This window comes from Bufo bufo, chromosome 5 (assembly GCF_905171765.1).
Source record: "Bufo bufo chromosome 5, aBufBuf1.1, whole genome shotgun sequence".
In the NCBI taxonomy this organism is placed as follows: domain Eukaryota; kingdom Metazoa; phylum Chordata; class Amphibia; order Anura; family Bufonidae; genus Bufo; species Bufo bufo.
In genome coordinates, this window is record NC_053393.1 from 204498314 (window position 1) to 204524494 (window position 26181).

General features: G+C 46.2%; 1 protein-coding gene across 2 annotated transcripts in view; it reads left to right on the forward strand.

Moving 5' to 3' along the window:
• LOC121001747 (prostatic acid phosphatase-like) overlaps positions 1-26181 on the forward strand; it is a 211476-nt gene that overhangs the window by 80571 nt on the left and 104724 nt on the right. For both annotated transcript variants that reach the window (XM_040432942.1, XM_040432943.1), the window contains exon 3: positions 6435-6521. In XM_040432942.1, the coding sequence (XP_040288876.1) occupies positions 6435-6521 (87 nt within the window). The remainder of the gene's footprint in view (positions 1-6434; positions 6522-26181) is intronic.

The following is a 26181-nucleotide window of genomic DNA, read 5'->3' on the forward strand; positions in this document are numbered from 1 at the left end:
TAATGATGCTGTCGAGTATGTGGTGTCTAAAATAGTGGATGTCAGGAAGGTGCGTAATGCCTTGCAGTACCTGATTCACTGGAAGGGGTATGGACCTGAAGAGAGATCTTGGGTACCTGCTAGGGAGGTTCATGCTCCTATACTTGTTTGTAAATTTCATTTGGAACACCCTGAAAAGCCATCGCCTGAAGTCTTGGGTCCGGTGGCCCCTCGTAAAAGGGGGGGTATTGTCACGGGGTTCCGAAGGTGCACTCGGTCCCCCATTTCCCGCAGACCTGTTGCTTAGCTTTGGGAATGAGGATTTGTGCTTGACCTCATTCCCAGGGCGGCTTTGCTGGCTGGGTGGCTCCCTGCTCCTAGTCTGCCTTGAGCGCCGAGCTGATCACTCGGTGCTCGACTTGTTGGCCTGTCGGTCATGTGACGCTGGCCACGTCACATGACCCTCACTCCCCACTATAAATACAGGCAGCCTGCTGGCCACAGGTTGCCTGTTAATTTCTAGGTTCCTGGCTATTTGTTGGACTACTGAATACTTACCTGATCCTGTTCCCTGACGATCCTCTGCCTGCTCCTCCTGTACTGCGCATCCATCCTGGTATTGTGACCTCGGCTCCCACCTGACTACTCTCTTAGGACTCCTCTTGTACTTTGCTACTCTCCTGGTATTTGACCCCGGCTTCTCCTGACCATTCTTTGCTTAATCCGTTGTACTGCGTAGCTCTCTTGGTTCTGACCCGGTCCGTTCATGTTCCGTATTTTGTCTTGCCTGTCTTCCCTGCACATATCCTAAGTTAGGGACTGCCGTCCAGTTGTCCCCTGTCATCAGGACTCATGAGGCAAGTAGGCAGGGCCAGGGGTGAGGGTGGAGCGCAGTGGTCACTACCCTTCCCCCTGTGTGTGTGTGTGGACGTGACCGTTACAATAACATAGCAGTATAATCTTTTCAGCACATTACATACATTTACTATGCACAAAATGGGCAGAACAGTGTCAATAGCTCTAATGGGCTGGCTCTCGCACAGCCCTAGCCTTTTACGGGCCAGGTCAGCGCAGAAGCCCGCATATTAGTGCTGTTGACATCACCAAACACAGTGCTTGGTAGAAGCATCTGCCCGTCAGTGGCAATGTTTAGCCAAAATACGGTAGCCCTTTCCATGCACGATCATGTGCTGTGCAAATGAGAGCATCGGAGCATGAAATTGTCACGGCTGAGGATGGGGGAAACCCTCAGCCGTGAGGTGCCAGGTGTTGAAGTAGCTACTCGGCCATGAAGCCACAGGACAGGGAGCAGGTCACCTCCTACAGCGTCCCTACCCTGACCCTAACTCCTAACCTGCATGGGCCGACCTTTAAGGTAGGAGGGCCCATGCGCCGGAACCTCGGAGCCCTATCTTACCCTCCGCAGATCCCTGAGCTAGGAGCTGGGTAAGGCAACCTACTCCTCCTTGACACGGAGGAGCAGGAGCCTCAATGGCCAAGCTGTTGGGAAAAGGGGGACAAAAACAGCAATACGGAAATGGCAGGTGAACAGACATTCACCAACCTGCCACAGCCCTGCTGACTGGATCCCTAAACAGACAGGGATCCAGAACCGTTATGCTGCACAAACACATATGAAAATCCCAACAGACAAACTTGCTACAACACACACATAAAGACATAGGCATACATAAAACTTTAACTTAAACCTCAAACTATGAACTGTAAACTCAAACTTAAACTTAAACTATGACCACAGTGGTGGCTCTCACTGGCGGATGACAAACACAGGAGGCTGCTATCAGCAAGCATGCTGAAGCAACCTACTGAGCTCTGCAAGAGAGAGGGTCTTTATAGGCCCAAGTGGCCACACCCAAGGATTGGACACACCCAGTGACATCACACACACACTGGGAAGGAAGTTAACCCTTCCAGTAACACAGAAGGGAAAACAAACATACATAAAGGGAAAGTGCACACAATAACTAACAACAAGTGCACACATACACACATCACACAAAACCGCATGCACAACGTAGCAAGCTGCAATGGCACAGCTCCGACTGCTACGCTGCCCATACACACTGTTGCCAGCGGCAACCACAGGTGAGGCAAATACCACAGCCCTCACCTGTGATTGAACACCAAAGAGAACCGCTGACAACCGCATGCGGTTCAGGAGTCACGGTCATAGCCATGGCCGTGACAGAAATGCTCCGATTCTCACATCGCAGTGTCTGCCTGGATGAAAATATGATGTAATATACTTACCTTTTCTGCATAGAAGTATTTTCCTTGTGAATTGTGGGCCTGATTACGTCTGTTGTTGTCCTTGTTCAAAGCTGAACGCATACATATACCATTTTATTAATAAAAATGGGACATGTTTGTGTTTAGCTGTGAGGATATAGACAAATCTAAAAATTCAAAAAACATTTTTAATAGACGGAATTAGAAATGAGGTATTAGAAGGTATTTACACCAAATTAAAAAAAAATATTAGGATTTGGCAAAATACCTCAGCCCGCAAAACCCACGTCAAGGGTCCTCATTATGTTATGAGTTCCTAATCTAAACTAACAACAGGGGATCTAACTAAACTAAGGAATTAAACAAAAAAAAAAAAATTGCAACCAGATTCCAGCTGAAATCAGCGTCTTCCACGGATGGCATCCAACTGCCATGACAATGCCCCCTCAGAACTGCAGAAGTAGTCAGCATAGAGTTCCCGAACAGCTAGTCCAGCTGTTTCAGAGCGTCCAGGCTGGCTCAGGTCAAAACTGACTGAAGATGTCATATTTAGGCCCAAATCTGCATCCGTGGAGGCATTGTGGATCCTGGTGAAGTTGCGTAGCAGTACACAAGCCTGTATCACCAGGGTGGCATTGTCCGGATTCATCTGTATGGATGACATGAATACTCTCCACTTAGTGGACAGTATTCCGAAAGCGCACTCCACATACTGACGGGCGCGAGTTAATCGATAGTTGAAGATGCGCTTCCTGTCATCCAGATCGCGTCTAAGGAAGGGCCGCATCAGGTGGGGTGACAATACGAATCCTTCGTCTGCCACGATCACAAATGGAGTCGCTGGACCTGCAGATCCGGGAAGTCTACTGGGCTCTGGCAGGGCAAGCTGGTTTGTCTGAAGTCGTTGACCCATTCTGGAAGTACTAAAGATGCGGCTGTCTGAAGTGCTCCCATAGGCCCCGATATCCACAATTACAAACCTGTAGTTACTGTCAACAAGGGCCATCAGCACTACAGAAAAATATTGTTTGTAATTGAAGTACCGGAACCCTGAGTGTGGCGGCTTCTTCACACGGATATGCTTACCGTCCAGTGCCCCAATAAAGTTAGAAAACTGCGCAGATTGGTAAAATCCCTCGGCGATACGTAGCCCATCTTCCACCTTGGGGGTGGGCATCAACGCTTCTCTGAGATGCTGCCATATAACTGTAAAGATTCCAAGCAGAAACTCAAAATGCAACGAAGCGAATTAATTTCCAGTAGCAAGGAATCTGAAAAAAAAAATAAAAGAAAGAAAAATAAATTCTAACTTTCAGTTTAATATATTTATATTCAATATATAGTATCTAAAAATTGCACATTCACTTACCTCAAGGTGACAATCAACCGTTGTTCAGCAGATATGCAGCGCCTCATACTGGTGTCCAGGAAATTAAGGTCAGGATGTAGAGAGACCAGCAGATGATCGAATGCTTCCATGGACATCCGGCAATAGCTTTTGAACTTTATAGGGTCACGTCGCAGATCGTTGTATAACTTGTGAAATTGTCCTTTCTGAAGGCCCTGAGCAACAATGGGATGAACCCACTGCCGTCTCCTCTTCCTCCCCGCTTTCTTCATCCAGCATAGATGACTGCCGTCTGAATCGCCGAGAGAGAATCCAGTGAAATAGAACGTTATCCATGTCGTTTGCCATGATGCTCGCTGACAAATTGGTAGAAAACTATGCCAGCCAAGCAGAGGTTTCTTACACAGCTCTGAACGACACCAAAAGCACAATAAAATGGCGCCTGTACTAGCACATGTCCTCTGTTTTAAACATCTTTTTTTTTTTTTGGTACCCTAGCAACATCTTTTCCACCTTCTTTTTCTTATTTTTGCGGAAACACGGAAAAGATGCGGATGCACTTTTGTAAAAAAACTGAAAGTTTTTGCGGAAAACAGATCCACAAAAAAACGGAACGTAAATCTGGAAAGAAAATATACTGATGTGTGAATGGAGCCTAACCCTTAAGATGCTGTGGTCAAAAACAACTGAAGCATCTAAAGGGTCTAAGGGTACTTTCACACTAGCGTTTTTGTTTTCCGGTATTGAGTTCCGTCCTAGGGGCTCAATACTGGAAAAAAACTGTTTTATCGTAATGCATTCTGAATGGAGAGCATTCCGTTCAGTATGCATCAGGATGCATCAGTTCAGTCCCTCATATGTTTTTTGGCCGGAGAAAATATTGCAGCATGCTGCAATTTTCTCTCCGGCCAAAAATCCTGAACACTTGCTGGAATGCCATTAAATGCATTAATGACGGATCCGGCCCCAAGTGTTCCGTCAAAATGGATCTGTTCTGTCCATGCATGCGCAGACCATTAAATCTGTGAAAAATAAATAAATATAGGATCCGTTTTTCCAGATGACAACCGGAAAGACGGATCCGGTATTGCAATGCATTTGTGAGACGGATCCGTCTCACAAAAGCATCTGTTTGTGTCCAGATTGCCAGAATACTCTGGCGCAAGTGTGAAAGTACCCTAACAAAGGCACAGTAACCTTCATCAGCACCCTGCAATGTAATTTCGCAATGCCAATTGATTGTTATGGCAGAGATGGGCCTAATGAAGGCCTCGTCATTATTAGGCTGACAAGAACAAGATTGGTATCACCATAATTGAACTGACCTACAGAATATACTATTGACCTACATTATTTATGCTGAGTGGCGAACAGTGCAAAATGTAAAACACACAAAATATTAACAAAATAGCTTTTTTTCCATCCCACCCATAAATTAATAAAAGATGCCCCAAGTGGTGCCATTGAAAAATACAACTTATCCTACAAAAAACAAGCCCTCAGATGGCTATGTTGATGGAAAAAATGCAAGAGTTTTAGAAAAAAAACAAATCGGTGTCTTTAAAGGGTGTCAGGAATAAAGACCTTATTCCAAGTTATTATAATGTTTGCTGTGATAATATATGTTGTATGGTTATGTGTTGTGGTGTAACATGTTCTGGTGTGATTCACACATATATATATATATATATATATATACACACATTATGTAGTTATGTATTTGTGTTGCCAGGCCAGCAGCCATTGATGAATTGGTTTAAGGCTGCATATAGGCCGAGATGTCTGCCTCAAACCTGGGAAAACAGCAGCCTTCTCCCCCGGGGGGTAGTTAGCACAGAGATGCTAACGAGGATGGGCCCATTTGCTGGTCACACTCGGGACAGGGGACAGCAGACTCTCCGGCGCCTTGTGTCAGCATGGGGGCTTCCTAATTAGAGCATGAACCATAATCCGTAATCCTTATTTATCCCAATTACACTGGCGCTTACACCTCCTGATTACTGATGCTGCGGTACCGCAGCAGTATCGGCACCGTTGCTATTCACAAGTGACACGTGTATTCTGTACTATGGTACTGCGCGATGCATTCCCTGTTCACCTTCACTATATGTCAGTGCCCTAAAAACACAATACACAATAGCTATACAACTTCAGATTGGTAATTACCCGTTCCTGAATTCTTGTTTGTTCGACTGTATACTGGTGTCTTTTCTCTCGCTCTTACATCAGCATGAAGGGGATTCGGGAGGCTAAACCCTATCACTTTTATTGAGCTTGCCCCGGCCGGTGGCACAGCTCTAATTGAAAAGTATGCTCGCTCGCGCTCACACGGAGCGCTGTGTGACATCACAGTTTGAGCTACGGATGGTTAGGAGGTCCTTCCTTGGCTTAACTTTATGTTTTAGTCTGACAAGCCCTTGAAAAACGCAGACTTTTTTATGCCTTTAGGATGCAATGAGTTATTTTAGTCTTTCGCGTCCCCACATTCCATCAGCCATAACTTTTCATTTTCCCTCAACATTAATGTAATAGGGTTTGGTTTTTGTGGGCAAGTCACAGTTTTTACTGGCATCATTTGATTTTTATTATATTTTTGGAAGGGCAATGGAAACAAATAGCCAAAAATGAAAACAAAAGCCATAATAACTATGTGGACCAACCATGTTTATGTACTGTAATTGTCTCTCTTCATGAACACAGTGGGAAGCAATGGAAATGGACTCCACAAAAATGTCAGTCTGTGACCTTTCCTATACAACTTGGTTTTCCAACACTATACATACATCATAAAATTGTGATAATGTAAATATGAATTCTACCAACTTTTTTATCAGTACTTTTTTCTCTGAATTAATAGCTCGGCATTGAGCAACACTATGAGCTGGGGAAGTATCTGAGGAAGAGATATTCTGGATTTCTGAATGAGACCTACAGTAGGCATGAGGTAAACATATCTGTGTTTCTCAATATAACCATGTGTTTTCATATCTATTAGTAAGTTAAAGAGGTTAGGGTACTTTCACACTAGCGTTATTCTTTTCCGGCATAGAGTTCCGTCAAAAGGGCTCTATGCCGGAAAAGAACTGATCAGGCATATCCCAATGCATTCTGAATGGATAGAAATCCGTTCAGTTTGCATCAGTATGCCTTCCATTCAGTCATTGTCAGGCGTTTTGGCCGGACATAATACCGCATCATGTCAGTTGTCACACTGCTGTCAGTTGTCAGTCTACAAATGCTGTCAGTTGTCACACTGATTGGCGGATCCGGCAGGCAGCTCCAACAACGGAACTGCCTGCCGGATCACACTAACGCTAGTGTGAAAGTACCCTTATCCAACACTTTAGCAGACCTTACAGAGTGGCTGACCTGCTGTGGTGATCATACTTACCTGGTTGAACATCCTGTTGATAAATCAATAGCGATTGAACCCAGAGGTGGGGACCAAGTAACTATGACCACCAGCATGGGCCGGCCACTCTGTGTGGTCTGCTATAGTATTGGATAGCCCTTTTAAACTATGGGCTGTGTAAATAGATGACATGGAGGGTAAAATGGATTTGGGTGCATTGCATACAATTTCTTTTCTCTGCCCAAATACAAAAATCTGTGGAATTTCAATGAAATGTAATGTCAAAAGGATGTCTCATGAAGAAAACCCCTTTTCAGATTGATGTCAGCCCAGCAAACAACTGATTGACAGTTGTAAATGTTTATCTTGTAAATGTTTATCTCACACAGCTGCAGTCAGCAGCAAGGCGCTACAAGATGATTGATTATGGGGGTTCCCGCAGCAACTTTGCTGTACACTAATTATCCATAGGTAGTGCAGTAAGTCTACTGTGTTATGTGCTACTTGTGCAGTGGGTGGTACGCTTGTGGCCGTCCTTATTCAGGGGCCCACTGGGGGATTCACCTGTACCCCTGTGGGCCAGTCCAAGTCTGGTAATGACAGCAGATAGAGAAATACGAGGAAAGTGAGTCCCTGTATCACATCTGATATGGCAGGTAACAGACGTGTGGTGCAGAGGGGAGGGAAGGAGAGTATCCTTTCACTAGGGAGAGGGAGGAGTAGTGACCCCTAACTTACCTAGCACTGGACCCTGGCTGCCCTGACGTCCCTAGATGGGCTGCTAACCCATATGCCGATCACGTGCCTCGTCCTTGGCTTACCCTACAGTAGACATGAGGTAAACATATCTGTGTTTCTCAATATAACCATGTGTTTTCAAATCTATTAGTAAGTTAAAGGGGTTATCCAACACTTCAGCAGACCTTACAGAGTGGCTGACCTGCTGTGATCATACTTACCTGGTTCCCGCCGCTGGGTTTGTATCACTCCACGGCTGGCTCTTTATCTCCCTGCTGTGCTGATATTAACATCCTGTTGATAAATCAATAGCGATTGAACCCAGAGGTGGGGACCAAGTAACTATGACCACCAGCATGGGCCGGCCACTCTGTGTGGTTTGCTATAGTATTGGATAGCCCTTTTAAACTATGGGCTGTGTAAATAGATGACATGGGAGGGTAAAAAGGATTTGCGTGCATTGCATACAATTTCTTTTCTCTGCCCAAATACAAAAATCCGTGGAATTTCAATGAAAAATTTAATGTCAAAAGGATGTCTCATGAAGAAAACCCCTTTTCAGATTAATGTCAGCCCAGCAAACAACTGAGTTGTAACTGTTTATCTTGTAAATGTTTATCTCACACAGCTGCAGACAGCAGCAAGGCGCTACAAGATGATTGATTTTGGGGGTTCCCGCAGCAACTTTGAGAAGGTGGGTCACCGGGAAAAGAGGATACTGGCTGACTTGCCCATGTACCTATAAGACTTCTCTGCCACCTGATCACATCTATAGTAATAAACTGGGTAGTTTCTTAAATAATGTAAGCAGTTTTTTATATAAACTTAGACTGGTTGAGGTGCTGTACACTGCTTATCTATAGGTAGTGCAGTAAGTCTACTGTGTTATGTGCTACTTGTGCAGTGGGTGGTACGCTTGTGGCCGTCCTTATTCAGGGGCCCACTGGAGGATTCACCTGTATTCCTGTGGGCAGGTCAAAGTCTGGTAACAACAGCAGATAGAGAAATACGAGGAAAGTGAGTCCCTGTATCACATCTGATATGGCAGGTAACAGACATGTGGCGCAGAGGGGAGGGATGGAGAGTATCCTTTCACTAGGGAGAGGGAGGAGTAGTGACCCATAACTCACCTAGCACTAGAACCTGGCTGTCCTGACGTCCCTAGACGGGCTGCTAACCCATATGCCGATCACGTGCCTCGTCCCTGGCTTACCCTGAAATAAGCGCTAGATAGTGAATAGGATGGTTGGAGCACTAGTCCTCACCACTGACACCTAGGGTAACAACAGGGAAAGGACAAACGACAAAAACACCACAAACAATCCCCAAAGGGAGACAACAACAGGAGTGAACAGGAGATCCAACAGCTCCAGTTCCAACACCTACACAGCAACTCCAACTCCACTAGAGGTCAGAATAAAAGACCTAGAAAGAAGGTCTATATCTGGCAACAAGGGATGCAGAAAGGGGGAATATATAGTAGCTGGGAGTGGCTGACAGAGAACAGCTGAAAGGAAAAGCTACAGATTCCTAACTGGGACAAAAAGGATCACAAACCTAAGAAGGAAAACCTGGACCGGAATCCATTCCCACCACTAGGTCATTGAGCAATCTCTTGAAACCGAGTGAGTAGCCACTCACTGTGACCTTCTGACCCCAGGCACAATAGGGTCAGCGATAGGTCGTGACACCCTCATGACTGTACCCCCCTTTCTACAAACAGCCACCGGACACTCAGGACCAGGTATTTCCGGATGAGAAAAGTGGAAAGACTGAATTATTCTGCTGGCGTTTACTTCCGATGCTGGCACCCACGTACTTTCTTCCGGACCGTAACCCCTCCAATGCACCATATATTGAAGGGAGCGACGGACAAAACAAGAATCAACAATTCTTGCCACCTCAAACTCCAAATTGCCATCAACAATAATTGGAGGGGGCGGTAACGGTAATGGTTCTGGATGAGCAACCTACTTTTTGAGCAACAATTTTTGAAATACATTATGAATTTTCAATGTTTGAGGTAGCTCTAGGCGAATTGCCACGGGGTTAATGACGGCGACTATTTTATAAAGATTGATAAACCTAGTACCCAATTTCCAAAATGGAACCTTTAACTTAATATTTCTAGACGACAACCACACATATTCATTCACCCCTAAGTCCGGACCTGGTGAACGTTTTTTATCAGCCATACTTTTATATCTGTCTTCCATATTTTTCTAATTGCTTTAAACCTTTCACCATACAGAAGAGAGTGATGACATAAACTGTTCTTCCTCAGGGATACCCTAAGTTTCCACCTTACTGAAAGTGCAAAATTAAGGATGAAAACCATATGCACCAAAAAATGGTGACTTACCAGTTGATTCTTGACTGCGATTGTTTATAGCAAACTCTGCTTAAGGTAAGTAAGATGACCATTCCTCCTGATTTTCAGACACAAAACACCTAAGGTTAGTCTCTAGGTTTTGGTTGGTGCATTCAGTCTGGCCGTTTGACTGCGGATGGAAGGCTGAGGAAAAGGACAAATGTACAGTACGCCAAGACAAGAACAAAAAGCTCTCCAGAATTAAGAAATAAACTGGATTCTACGATCCGAAACAAAATCGGAAGGGACCCCGTGAAGCTTCACTATTTCACTGATAAAACCTGAGCCTGGGTTCTAGAATTTGGCAATGCGGGTAAGGCAATGAAATGCACCATTTTACTGAACCTGTCTACTACTACCAGGATAACAGTTTTACAGATACAGGTAGGTCAGTAATAAAATCCCTCTACAGGTGTGTCCACAGTCTGTTGGGAATGACCAGTGGCAACAGAGACCCCGCCGGACGAGTATGAGTGACTTTAGCGCGTGCACAGGTTGTACAGGTAGACACAAAATCAACTACATCCTTGTGCAAGCTTGGCCACTAAAAAAGACAATAGCTCCAAGGTTGCCCTACTACCTGGGTGCCCAGCAAGTGCAGAATTATGATGTTCCTTTAATATTTCAAGGAGCAAATTCAAGGGCACAAACAACTTTTCTGAGGGACAGGAGACCTGGGCGTCCCCCTGAGCCTCCAACACCATTCCCTCCAGGTCTGAATGTAACGCAGAGACAAACATCCCTTTTTGTAAAATCGGCACCGGATAGTCAACCTCCAGGAAAACTTCGGGATAACGCATCAGCTTTGGTGATTTTTGCCCCCGGAAGATAGGTAATAAAATTAAACCTGGTAAAAAATAAAGACCACCTAGCTTGTCTAGGGGTAAGACGTTTATCAGATTCAAGGTATAACAGGTTTTTATGATCCGTAATCACTGTGATAGGATGAGCTGCCCCCTCCAAAAAGTGATGCCATTCCTCAAACTAATTTAATAGTTAAAAGTTCCCTGTTGCCTATATCATAATTCTTCTCGGCTGCTGACAATTTCTTAGAAAAGAAAGCACAAGGATGCCATTTATTTGAAGGAACCCTGGGACAGTACAGCCCCCACCCCCACCTCCTTCAGAGAGGAAACAGACAGTTTAGCAACATCAGACCATTTAGAAAAATTGGTCCCCTTCTTTGTCATGTCCGTAAGGGGTTTGACAATCGCAGAATAGTTCTCAATGAATTTTCTATAGAAATTGGCAAAACCCAAAAAACGCTGCAAAGCTTTAAGGTTCTCAGGAAGATGCCATTCTAGGATCGCGCAGACCTTCTCTGGATCCATACGGAACCCTGAAGCTGATAGCAGATACCCCAGGAATTGTACCTCCTGTACAGCGAATACACATTTCTCCAATTTAGCATATAACTTATTCGTCCATAACAACACCTGCCTGACCTGTACCTTGTGTGAATAGATCTCCAGATCGGGTGAATAGATCAAAATATCGCCAAGACATTGTAATGACCGACGACACGCACAGGGAGGAAAACAGGGAAAGCCCTGCCCAAGGGAGAGGGAAAGGTGGTGACCCCTAACTCACCTTGCGGCTGGCACCTGACTGCCCTGACGTCCCTAGACGGGTTCCTCACCCGTGCGGCGATCGCGTGCCTAAACCCTGGCTTTTCCTAATATGAGCCCTGGATAGTGAACAGGCCGGTGGGATCGCTAGTCCACACCACTATCACTAAGAGAAAACACCAGGGAGAGGACAGACAAAACATACAAACACATACACCCACGTGGGCGACCACAATAAACCAAAAAGGTCCAACAGGGATCTGGAGGGTAGCGTACTGGACCAACTACCAGCGAACGCAGCAACACAGCTCCAGAAGGTCAGAATAGATGTCCAGGCAGGAAGCTCTATCTCTGGCAACCAGAGAAGTGTGAGAGAGAAATATAAGGAGGTCTGGGAGTGCTGGACAAGGAACAGCTGAGGAGAAGGAGCTACGGATCCCTGAGTGAGCCAAAAGGGTTTGCTAAGCAAACCCAGAAAGCTACCATAAGGAAAACAGCCCTATCTTAAATAGAGCGTGCAGCCAACCGCTGCGACTTCCTGACCCCGGGTATAACGGAGTCAGGCGTGGTCCTCGACACCCTCGTGACAGTACCCCCCTCTCTACGAGGGGCCTCCGGACACTCAGGACCAGGTCTCCCAGGATGAGAGGCATGAAAAACCCGAACTAACCTGTCGGCGTTTACCTCAGATGCAGGAACCCACATTCTTTCCTCGGGACCGTAACCTCTCCAATGCACCAGATATTGAAGAGAGCGGCGGACCCGACGAGAATTAACAATTTTGGATATCTGAAATTCTAGGTTACCATCCACGACAACAGGAGGGGGTGGCAGCGGTGCTGGTTCTAGAGGTGGAACATATTTTTTGAGTAACGACTTATGAAAAACATTATGAATTTTAAAAGTCTGAGGTAACTCCAGGCGAAAAGCCACGGGGTTGATGATGGCTACAATTTTGTAAGGGCCAATAAACCTATGACCCAGTTTCCAAGAGGGAACCTTCAATTTAATATTCCTAGTAGACAACCACACATAGTCATTCACTCCTAGGTCCGGACCTGGCGACCGTCTCTTATCAGCCATGCATTTGTATTTACCTCCCATATTTTTCAAGTTAGCTTGCACCTTCTGCCATACCGATGAAAGAGATGACGAAAACCGTTCCTCTTCGGGAACCCCAGAAGACCCCCCCTCTTTGAAAGTACAGAATTGGGGATGAAAACCATATGCACCAAGAAATGGTGACTTGCCAGTGGATTCCTGACGACGATTATTTATGGCAAACTCAGCTAACGGTAAATATGATGACCACAACTCTTGGTTTTCAGACACAAAACATCTTAGATATGTCTCAAGGTTTTGGTTGGTACGCTCAGTCTGTCCATTCGACTGAGGATGGAAAGCTGAGGAAAGGGACAAGTGTACCCCCAAACGAGAACAAAAAGCTTTCCAAAATGTAGAAATAAACTGGGTACCCCGATCCGAAACAACATCGGAGGGGACCCCTGTGAAGCTTCACGATTTCACTGACGAATACCTGAGCAAGAGTCTTAGCATTAGGTAGTGCGGGTAACGCAATGAAGTGTACCATTTTGCTAAACCTGTCCACTACTACCAAAATAACTGTTTTACCCACAGACAAAGGTAAGTCAGTGATAAAATCCATTGACAGATGTGTCCACGGTCTATTGGGAATGACGAGTGGTAATAGAGACCCTGCAGGACGTGTATGTGAAACTTTTGCGCGCGCACAGGTAGAACAAGAAGACACAAAATCCAATACATCCTGACGCAACCTTGGCCACCAAAAACGACGAGACAATAGTTCCAAGGTTGCTTTACTACCCGGGTGCCCAGCAAGTGCCGAATTATGATGTTCCTTTAATAATTCGAAACGTAAGTTCAACGGTACAAACAATTTCTCTGAGGGGCAAGAGACCGGGGCGTCCCCCTGGGCCTCTAACACCTTCCCCTCCAAAACAGAGTGTACCGCAGAAACAACCACTCCTCTTTGAAGAATGGGTACCGGATCACTCACATTACCCCCTCCAGGGAAACAACGAGATAGTGCATCAGCCTTGGTGTTCTTTGCCCCAGGACGATAGGTAATCACAAAGTTAAACCTGGTAAAAAATAGCGACCACCTAGCCTGTCTAGGGGTGAGACGCTTAGCTGATTCGAGGTACAGAAGATTTTTGTGGTCCTTAATTACAGTGACGGGGTGGACTGCCCCCTCTAAGAAATGACGCCACTCCTCAAACGCAAGTTTAATAGCTAATAGTTCCCTATTGCCAATATCGTAGTTCTTTTCTGCTGCAGATAGTTTTTTAGAAAAGAAAGCACAAGGACGCCATTTGCCAGGAGACGGACCCTGAGACAGCACCGCCCCCACTCCCACCTCTGACGCATCGACTTCAACAATAAAAGGCTGAGAGACATCAGGTTGGACCAGTACAGGTGCTGAGGTAAACCTCTCTTTTAGAGAGGAAAAAGCAACTTTAGCGGCGTCAGACCATTTAGAAAAATCAGTCCCCTTCCTAGTCATGTCAGTAAGCGGTTTTACAATAAGTGAATAATTTTTAATGAATTTCCTATAGAAATTCGCGAAGCCCAAGAACCGTTGTAGTGCTTTGAGGTTCTCAGGAAGATCCCAATCTAAAATTGCCTGGACCTTCCTAGGATCCATACGGAAACCTGACGCAGATAAAAAATAACCCAGGAATTGTATCTCCTGAACGGCGAAGACACATTTTTCAATTTTAGCATATAATTCATTCGTCCGTAGGACCTGCAGTACTTGTCTGACATGCACCTCATGTGTTTTCAGATCGGACGAATAAATTAAAATATCATCTAGGTATATTACCACAAACCTGCCGATTAGATGACTAAAAATGTCATTAACGAAATGTTGAAAGACGGCAGGAGCATTGGTCAGACCGAAAGGCATAACTAGATTTTCATAATGCCGCTTAGGGGTGTTAAACGCTGTCTTCCACTCATCCCCCTCCTTAATACGAATCAGATTGTAGGCACCCCTAAGATCAAGTTTGGAGAACCACCTAGCACCCGCAATCTGATTAAACAGGTCAGGAATGAGAGGAAGAGGGTATGGGTCTCGGATGGTTATCTGATTTAATTCGCGAAAATCTAAGCAAGGACGCAGGCCCCCATCTTTCTTTTTAACGAAGAAAAACCCTGCAGCCACGGGTGAAGAAGAGGGTCTGATGTGTCCCTTAGCCAAGCTCTCGGAGATATAATCTTTCATGGCTTGTCTCTCTGGACCCGAAAGATTATATAACCTGGTCTTGGGTAATTTTGCGCCGGGAATAAGGTTAACCGGGCAATCATAAGGACGATGAGGTGGTAACTTCTGACAACCCTTTTCAGAAAAAACATCCTCAAAGTCCGAAATAAATGTAGGTAGGGTAGTTATGGAGGCGACTAAGCAATTGCTATTTAAGCAATTTTCTCTGCACTGCTCACTCCACTCCAATATCTCCCTAGCCTGCCAATCCACCACTGGATTGTGCGCTACCAACCAGGGAAGACCCAGCACTACCGGAGTGGGAAGCCCCTCCAGAACATAACCTGAAAGCATCTCGTTATGGTGGTCCCCTACCCGAAGGTGTAAATTATGAACCATGTGCGTGAGGTTTCTCTGAGACAGGGGAGCAGAATTAATAGCGAATATGGGAATGGGTCTCTGTAAAGTACAGAGAGACAAACCCAAAGTGCGGGCAAAATGGGCATCTATCAAATTTACCCCTGCTCCACTGTCTAGAAAGAAAGAAATAGTCTCCGTCTTATCACCAAAAATAATAACCGCTGGCAACACAAATTGCGATGTACGTATGGAGGAAACGTATACCCCCCGGCTGACATCCTCCACACAGCCTGGGGTTAGTAGTTTTTCCAACGGTCTTTTGTTTCTGAGGAAAGAAGGACAGACATTAATGAAATGACCCCTCTCCCCACAAAAAAAACAAACCCCACGCCTACGGCGAGCCTCAGGAGGACGGACCTGACGAGTAGTTCCTCCTAGCTGCATAGGCTCGTCTAAGTCCGTACAGACTAACTGCTGCTTGGGAGGGGTTACCAATTGCTCTGGTTTTTTCAACCTGACCCTAAGGCGTCTATCTATTCGGATAGAAAGGGACATAACCGCATCAAGGGAAAAGGGGGTCTCATATAATGCAAGCGCATCCTTAACCCTTTCGGATAACCCAGAGCAGAACTGACTCCTGAGAGCCGGGTCGTTCCATTGGGTATCCGTAGCCCACCTACGGAATTCAGAGCAATACTCCTCTACCGGCCGCTCTCCTTGTAAGAGTCTCCGTAATCTTGATTCAGCCAGGGCGACTCGGTCAGGGTCATCATATATGAGACCCAAGGCCCCAAAAAACTCATCCACTGACCGAAGAGCCTGGGAATCAGTAGGTAAAGAGAACGCCCAGGACTGCGGATCCCCCTGCAGCAGGGAAATAACAACCCCCACCCGCTGATCTTCATTACCAGAGGAGTAAGGGCGCAGTTTAAAATATAACTTACAGGCCTCACGGAATGTCAAAAACTTGTCCCTTCCCCCAGAAAATCTGTCAGGGAGAGGGACCTTGGGTTCCGCAACAACCTGGTTACCAGTAGCAACCGCTGGGCTTGCAGTCAGTTGTAATTGCTGCTGTTGCTGGAGGACCGACGCCTTCAATCCTACCACCTCCAAAGACAGGCCATGAAATTGTTTGGACAGAGCAGCAATTTGATCCATACTGGATTCTAAGTAGGTAAAATTATTATTATTTTTTTTTTTTTTACCTACACAAAATAATGGCCAGAGATAATGTAATGACCGACGACACGCACAGGGAGGAAAACAGGGAAAGCCCTGCCCAAGGGAGAGGGAAAGGTGGTGACCCCTAACTCACCTTGCGGCTGGCACCTGACTGCCCTGACGTCCCTAGACGGGTTCCTCACCCGTGCGGCGATCGCGTGCCTAAACCCTGGCTTTCCCTAATATGAGCCCTGGATAGTGAACAGGCCGGTGGGATCGCTAGTCCACACCACTATCACTAAGAGGGAAACACCAGGGAGAGGACAGACAAAACATACAAACACATACACCCAGGTGGGCGACCACAATAAACCAAAAAGGTCCAACAGGGATCTGGAGGGTAGCGTACTGGACCAACTACCAGCGAACGCAGCAACACAGCTCCAGAAGGTCAGAATAGATGTCCAGGCAGGAAGCTCTATCTCTGGCAACCAGAGAAGTGTGAGAGAGAAATATAAGGAGGTCTGGGAGTGCTGGACAAGGAACAGCTGAGGAGAAGGAGCTACTGTACGGATCCCTGAGTGAGCCAAAAGGGTTTGCTAAGCAAACCCAGAAAGCTACCATAAGGAAAACAGCCCTATCTTAAATAGAGCGTGCAGCCAACCGCTGCGACTTCCTGACCCCGGGTATAACGGAGTCAGGCGTGGTCCTCAACACCCTCGTGACAGACATATCACCACTAGTGTTGGTTGAGCACCAAAGTGCTCGGGTGCTCGAGTAGAACACCTCGGGATGCTCAGGTGCTCTTCCGAGCACCCAAGCACAATGGAAGTCAATGGGAGAACCCGAGCATTAAACCAGGCACCCCATGCTCTGAAAAGGGGAGGGTGTCTGGTTCATAGGAAAAGGTCAGAAATTGATGGAAACACCACTGAAATGGTTCAGGAACAGCATGGGCCTGCTGCTGAGCAGACCCTCTAAAACATTATGGTTGAGGGCCTGCTGGTGACCCTCAAAAACATTAGGAGCGAGGGCAGCCTAATAAGCATGTTGATATGATGGAGGAGGAGGACAAGGAAAGGGAGATTGAACCATATACCCTTTTTAGTGCTGGGTGCATGGGAATACGGTGTATTCAATACACCATAAAAGCCACATTTAGAGTGGCTTTATGTTCAGCCGCGTTCCTCTGGTGGAGTAGAGAAGTCAGGTGCAATCAAGGCCTTGTTAATTTTTATAAGAGTCAACCGGTCAGCATTTTCAGTTGACAGGCGGATGCGCTTATCAGGTATTATGCCCCCAGCAGTACTAAATACATGCTCTGACAAAACACTGGCGGAGGGGCAGGCCACTGAGGCCTGCACCTCCAAGGTGTAGAACGCCAGTTCGTGCCACGTGTCCAGCTTGGACACCCAAGGCACACTCGGATCACTGAGGACGCTGACTCAGTCTGCTACGTACTCCTTCACCATCTTCCAAAATGTGAAACTAGGCCGCGCATCAGGTTGAGGGTGCTGGCGGGGGGTCATAAAACTGTCACAGGCCTTGGAGAGTGTTGCCCTGCCTCGTTTGGAACTGCAGTGTGTTCCCCTCATCTCCCCTCCTCGGTATCCCAAGGAACTACGTACTCTGCAGCCAGCATTGTCAGCTGAAAATTTTTGGAGCAATTTTATCACAAGGACCTTCTGGTATTACATAATTTTGCTCGTTCTCTCCACCACAGGAATGAGAGATGACAAGTTCTCTTTGTAGTAGGGGTCAAGAAGGGTAAACAACTAGTAATCGGTGTTGGCCAAAATGCGAACAACGCGAGGGTCACGGGAAAGGCAGCATAACATAAAGTCAGCCATGTGTGCCAGAGTCCCAACAGACAAGACTTCGCTGTCCTCCTCAGAAGGATGACTCTCAATCTCCTCATCCTCTTCCTACTCTTCTACCCATCCATGCTGAACAGATGGAATAAAACTTCCATGTGTACTACCCTCTGTAGCGGAGGCAACCGTCTCCTGCTCCTCCTCCTCCTCCTCATCATCATCCAATCCGCGCTGAGAAGACGAACTGAGGGTGGTCTGGCTATCACCCTGTGTACTTTCTTCCCCCATTTCTACCTCTTCCACATGCAAAGCGTCCACCTTAATTGTGAGTAGCGAGTGTTTGAGTAGACACAGTAGTGGGATGGTTACACTGATAAATAGCGTTATCGTTGCTCACCATCTGTGTTGATTCCTCAAAGTTGCGTAAAACCTCACAGAGGTCAGACATAAATGCCCACTCGTCGCTTGTGAAGAGCGGAAGCTGACTGGAAAGGTGACCACCATGTTGCAGCTGGTATTCCACTACTGCCTTCTGCTGCTCACAAAGCCTGGCCAACATGTGGAACGTCGAGTTCCAGCGCATGCTCACGTGATAGAACAGTCGGTGAGCTGGCAATTGCTAGTGCTGCTGCAGCATTGCCAGACCGTCGGAAGCTGATGATGACTTGCAGAAATGGGCACACACATGGCGCACCTTCACCAGCAGCTCAGGCAAATTGGGGTAGGTTTTGAGAAACTGCTGAACCACTAGGTTGAACACGTGGGCTAGGCATGGTATGTGTGTGAGCTTGTCGAGCTCCAAAGCCGCTTCCAAGTTACGGCCATTATGAGACACAACCATGCCTGGTTGTAGGTTGAGTGGCGAGAGCTACAGCTCAGTCTGGTCCCTTATCCCCTGCCACAGCTCTGTGGCGGTGTGCTGTTTGTCACCTAAGCAGATTAGTTTAAGCACGGCCTGTTGCCGCTTCCCTTCAGCTACTGACTGATGGCTGACTGGTGCTGCAAGAAGATAATTCCGAGGTGGAAGTAGAGGAGGTGGAGGAGAAGGGGGGGTTGCAGCCAAAACTCTGATGGAAGTAGGGGCCGCAATCCTTGGCGTCTGTAGCACCTGTGCCATCCCAGGGTATGACTCGCTCCCTGCCTCCACAGCGTTCACCCAGTGGGCTGTCAGGGAAATATAGCGTCCCTGGCCAAAAGCACTTCTCCATGTGTCAGTAGTTAAGTGGACCTTCCCAATAACTACGTTGGTCAGGGCACTGGTGATGCTACGGGACACATGCTGGTGTAAGGCTGGGACTGCACACCGTGAAAAATATTGGCAGCTGTGGACAGAGTACCACGGGACAGCCACCACCATCAGGCTGCGGAAAGCCTCAGTGTCCACAAGCCTAAATGGCAACATTTACAGGGCCAGCAATTTAGAAAGGTGCGCATTTAGTGATATGATCTGTGGGTGGGTGACTGGGTATTTGCGCTTTCGTTCAAAGGCCTGGGGTATGGACATCTGTACGCTGAGCTGGGACACAGAAGTGGATGTGCTAGCTGATGGTGGAAAAAATATATGGTGTCTTTCCAGGGTAGATGACTGCGGGTGCAGTTCTCCTGGATACCGCTCAAAGGAGTGAAGCACAAATGGAGAAGGGGAGCAGTAACAAATAAACTTAACTTTTAATATGTCTATTCTCCCTGGGTAGGGAATAAAAGACCCCTTACAAACAAAAAAACACACAATGACAGACGTGGATCCTGGATTGGTGTGCTGCATGTGTTGTCTGCACACCAAATCAGGTGTCGTCCTCCCTAGGCCTGCGACAAACGTCACAAAGGCCCACGGGGGATAGACCGTAAGATCCCTTAATCCTGATCCCAAAGGGTATTGGGACCAAGCTAAATAGCAATGGAAAGATCTTACCAATTCATAGAAAAGCCTCACTTGTTAGCCACGTATAGTGGGTTAGTACAGGAGGTGGTCACGTGCCGCAGGCTGGTCATTCATCAGATGTCCAAGGGTAACGAGGGTATCCGAGATTCCAGTCAGACCTGGTATTAGAGTAGCCTCAACAGAGAAACTTACCCTAGTACCACCCTGCTTGACCTGTCTGGCCCTAGTGACCTAACACGGGGTCCGTGCCCCGCAAGGGGTGGCCCCGTCCGGAACCTTGCCCTGATAAGGAGTCCCTATGTGACCCTAAAACAGGGTGACCAGGGGCAAAGCCCTAAGTATCAAGGCAAGGAGAAGTATATAACCGTAATAAATTGCGTGTGCCGCAAGATGTGGACATATGGAAATGAAAGGTAGACAAGCGTAAAATAGTTGCTCGTCCAGTGATATGTAAGCGTGTTCCAACGCGTTTCATTAATCTAACATATCTTTAGTCTGCTTTCATAAGCATAAGACCCCATAAATCGTCAGGGGACACGGGGCCTATTGTTATGGCTCCTGCCAGTCTACCTATTGCAACCGTATAGGGGTATTACAATATTGCAAATATATGGGGGTATTACACTGAAAAGCCCCTCAAAGCAAGGTAGACAGGTGACAGAATGAGGCATGTGGAATGATATACCTGAAAAGACACATAAACAAAAACAGAACGGAAAAACTATTAGAGTCTAAGTGCTCACACTGCCAGCAAGGTGATGGGTGGGAGCCGGTACTCACATTCTTACTGGAACAGCGTGTCGCAGATGTCCAGAATTGTGGGCATGGAGGTTCACCACGCCAACCATCACAAGTGCACGCCTGACAAACATGCACAGGCGCACTGTATTTAAATGCTTGCCAAGGTCCAGGTGCATGGCGGGAGACTTCTGGGCCTGCGTCTTGGACAAGGGATTGGCCAGCACGTAACACAGGGGAAGAGGAGGCAGTGGTGTGACCCGCAGACACTGGTTGTGGACCTAGGCATTCGGCCCACCCATTAGGGTGCTTTGATGCCATGTGGCGGATCATGCTGGTGGTGGTGAGGTTGCTAGTGTTCACGCCCCTGCTCATTTTGGAACGGCACAGTTTGCAAATGAAAATTATTTTATCGTCCGCACTTTCCTCAAAAAAGCGCCAGACTGCGGAACACCTACCCCTTGGCAAGGGAGATTCTCGCAAGGGGGTGCTCCGTGGAACGGTTGCGGGCCTGTTTGGTGTGGCCCGCCTTTTCCCTTTTGCCACCCCACTGCCTCTTCCAGCCTGTTGCGGTGCTGCGGATCCCTTCCCCTCTGTACTGCTGTCCTCACTCGGCTTGCCACCTTCCCAGGTTGGGTCAGTGATTTCATCGTCCACCACTTCCTCTTCCACTTCCTCACTCTGGTCATCCTCCTGACTTGTTGACCTAACAACAACCTCAGTTATTGACAACTGTGTCTCATCCTCATCATGAACATCTTGAGACACTAATTGCGGTTGACTTTTTGGCAACTGTGTCTCATCATCATCATCCACCTCGTGAAACACTAATTGCTGTTCCCCACCATCATCTTCTTCTGACTGTAGATGCCGCAGCGTTTGGGAATCAGAGCACAAGATCTCCTCATGTCCCTCTTCAAGTGGGCTTGGCGAGAGGCCCAAATTAAGGAATGGTGATGAAAACAGCTCCTCTGAATATCTGAGTGTGGGATCACTTGTTTGCCAAGACTCTCTATGGTGGGTGAAAGGAGTATCAGGCACAGTTTCACCGCGGCCAGGGCCATGGCCTCTGTGTGCACCATCAGCAGCTTAGCCACTTCCCCGTCCCTTACTGCTCGCCTTGCGCATATTAAATTGTATATATGCTTGCAAGTATGTAGCACAGGTTTTGTAAGTGTATGCGCAAATAAAGTACACAGAATGTCACAGATATTTTTAGGATGTGCACATGTTAAACAGGAGGTATAGCGCAAGTAATGTTGCTGTCACCACCAGCTAATAAAAAATTACACTGAATTAATGTCACTGATATTTAGGATGGGCAAATGTTATACAGGACATGTAGCGCAGGTAATGTCGCTGCCACCAGCAGCAAAAAAATTTAAGTGAATGTCAATGATATTCAGATATGCAAATGTTATACAGGAGATGTAGCGCAGGTAATGTAACTGTCCACAGAGGGCACCGTCTACAGAAAAAGTACACTGGATGTCACAGATATTTTTATGCTGTGTACACATTAGACAGGAGATGTAGTGCAGATAATGTTGCTGCCACCAGCAGCAAAAAGAATTAGACTGAATGTCACTGATATTTCAGATATGCAAACGTTATACATTAGATGTAGCGCAGGTAATGTAACTGTCCGCAGCGGACACCGTCTACGGAAACAGTACATTGGATGTCAGAGATATTTTTAGGCTGTGCACATGTTAGAAAGGAGATGTAGCACAGATAATGTCGCTACCTGCAGCGGCCAAATAATTGCAAGCTATTTAGTGCAGGTTGCGCTAAAAATATATATTGCTGCCAGATACATCTATAGTCCTTAAAAGGACTTTTGGCTCTCTAACAAATTTTAGCAATTTAGTGCAGGTTGCGCTAAAAATATATATTGCTGCCACACACAACAATAGTCTTTAAAAGGACTTTTGGGTCTTTACAAGTATAAAAGCTAAAATATTCCTATTTCACTCCCCACACTATCTCTCCCTTCTGCTCTCCAGCTCTCCCTGACTAAGACTGAGCCGAACACATGTTATTGGGTGATATATAGCACTCGATGACACGCTCCGGCCAGCCAATCACTGTAATGCCAGTAGCCAACATGGCTACGGCATTACAATGAATAGCAGTACTTACCTGCACGTTTATTGGCTGCATAGCAGCCAACAAACGTGCTGGGAGGAGACTCGAGCATGCTCACCCAACACTAATCACCACAAATCTGCCGATAAGATGACAAAAGATATAGTAACATAGTAACATAGTAACATAGTACATAAGGCCGAAAAAAGACATTTGTCCATCCAGTTCGGCCTGTCATCCTACAAGTTGATCCAGAGGAAGGCAAAAAAAAACCCCTGTGAGGTAGAAGCCAATTTTCCTCACTTTAGGGGAATAAAAAATTCCTTCCCGACTCCAATCAGGCAATCAGAATAACTCCCTGGATCAACGACCCCTCTCTAGTAGCTATAGCCTGTAATATTATTACACTCCAGAAATACATCCAGGCCCCTCTTGAATTCCTTTATTGTACTCACCATCACCACCTCCTCAGGCAGAGAGTTCCATAGTCTCACTGCTCTTACCGTAAAGAACCCTTTTCTATGTTTGTGTACAAACCTTCTTTCCTCCAAACGCAGAGGATGTCCCCTCGTCACAGTCACAGTCCTGGGGATAAATAGATGATGGGATAGATCTCTGTACTGCCCCCTGATATATTTATACATAGTAATTAGATCTCCCCTCAGTCGTCTTTTTTCTAACGTGAATAACCCTAATTTTGATAATCTTTCAGGGTACTGTAGTTGCCCCATTCCAGTTATTACTTTAGTTGCCCTCCTCTGGACCCTCTCCAGCTCTGCTATGTCTGCCTTGTTTACAGGAGCCCAGAACTGTACACAGTACTCCATGTGTGGTCTGACCAGTGATTTGTAAAGTAGTAGGAATTGACAAAGTGTTGAAAAACAGCAGGAGCATTAGTCAGGCCAAATGGCATGACCAGGTTTTCATAATGCCCCTCAGGATTGTTAAACGCTGTCTTCCATTCATCCCCCTCTTTGATGCGAGCCAGATTGTAGGCGCCCCTTAAATCCATTTTGGAAAACCATTTTGCACCCGCAATATGATTAAAGAGGTCGGGAATGAGAGGAAGAATATAGGGGTATTGGATAGTTATCCAATTTAGTTCACGCAAATCTAGGCAAGGACGCAAGCCCCCATCTTTCTTCTTCACAAAGAAGAACCCTGCATCCACGGGTGAAAAAGAGGGTCTGATATGTCCTTTAGCCACACTCTCGGAAATTTAGTCCTTCATGGCTTGTTTTTTGGGGCCAGAAAGAATATATAACCTTGTTTTAGGTAACTTTGCTCCAGGGAGCAGGTTAACCGAGCAGTCATACGGTTGATGGGGTGGTAACTCCTGACACCCCTTCTCAGAGAAAGCCTCTTCAAAATCGAACACAAATGCTGGCAAGGTTATAATGGAGATGGCTGAGCAACTGCTACTTAAGCAATTGTCCCTACAATGCTCACTCCACTCAGACAAGTCTACAACCAGTGACCCTGCTGCCTCCATACTGCGATGACCAACTTCCCCCGCACCTACTGTATCCTTCCTCCATACCATGTAGATTGTAAGCCCTCACGGGCAGGGCCCTCTCTCCTTCTGTACCAGTTTGTAACTCGTCTTGTTTATGATTAGTGCAATTGTCTGTATTATGTATGCATACCTCTTCTCATATGTACAGTGCTATGGAATGAATGGCGCTTTAATAATAAATAATAATAATAATAATAATAATATCTCCCTGTCCTGCCAATCAACAACAGGATTGTGCATTACCAACTAGTAATGAGCGGCATGAGAAATATTCAAATTTGCCATATTTCACAACCTTTTAGCTGAATATTCGCGTTAAATTCACGATTGCAATTTAATTACTTATAACATATAACAAACAATCACACAAAGGCTATATGCCAAACGCCAGGTATGTGCGAGCCAACAACCTATCCATGAGTCAGATACAGTCAGCATACCTTACAATAGTAGCCTTGTGCACTATGAGACATTCAAGACCAGCTCTCTATTCACACAGACTTGAGAGCCAGTGAGCCTCAAAGTTGCTTGACTTTTGTTGGATGGCTTGGGGGACCTGCGCACCTAGATCATTATCATTAGGCTGACAAAAAGTGTACATTTTATTTTGCTGCCAGCTAACTCTTCTCTCACTGCTTAGGAGGGCTGCATACAAATTTTCAGTTTTTTAATTGTCCTAACATTTAAATTCAATAAAGACATGTAAATTAGCAGTTCTGCCTTGCTTTTCAGCTGAAACACTATTTGCATAGTGCATGGTAGGTTCATTTAACCCTCATGCAAAATACCTTGCTAATTAAAATCACCTGGCTGAATGGAAGAAGTGCTGATCCAGAGACAGAATCACAGCTGGATGTGTGATTCATTTCTTTTCTTTTTTTCTTTATATATGTACAGAGATTCTGTCCCTGGATCAGCACTCTTTCCATTCGGCCAGGTGATTTTAATTATCAAGGTATTTTGCATGAGGGTTAAATAAACCTACCATGCTCTCAGTTGGAGTTTCTGAGAGCTTCAGGTAAGGTGAGCTTTGACAACTGTTCACATGGTGCGGTACTGCACGGTGGTCACTATGCTGTTTTTCTGGCGGGTTGGTGGGGCCCAGTGCTAGGTATGGCATAGTTGGGCAACAGGGTTGCTGTTTGAATGCTGGGTCCCGCCGCCTGCCGTATTGGCGCCACAGCGTTGGTGGTCGTCGTGCAGCGATGCGCCAAATTTAGAGTAGGACACACTCATAGAGGCAACCTTGGTGTGGTGAGTGGGCTTATGCCTTTTGATTAAAATGTACACTAATGCCTCATTTATAGAGTTGAGCGGACACCTGGATGTTCGTGTTCTACGGGTTCGGCCAAACTTCACAAAAAAGTTCGAGTTTGGGACCTGAATTTGACCCTGAACCCGAACCCCATTGAAGTCAATGGGGAACCAAACTTTTGAGCACTAAAATAGCTGTAAAAATGTCATGGAAAGGACTAGAGGGCGGCAAATGGCATCAAAATGTGGTTAAGAGCATGGCAAGTGCTCTGCAAACAAATGTGGATAGGAAAATGACTTAAATATTTTTTTAAAATAAATCTTGATCTAGGAGAACGAGGTCCATATGGAGTAAGAGGTTGAGGAGGCGGTGGATGTGGCAGTGTAGGTGGATGTGGCAGTGTAGGTGGAAGCGGCGGTGGAGGAGGTAGCCTACACTGCTTTTTGGTTTTAAATTTATTTTTATTTTTTTAAATTAGGGTACACCCCAAAACATTGGGAAATATAACCTGTGA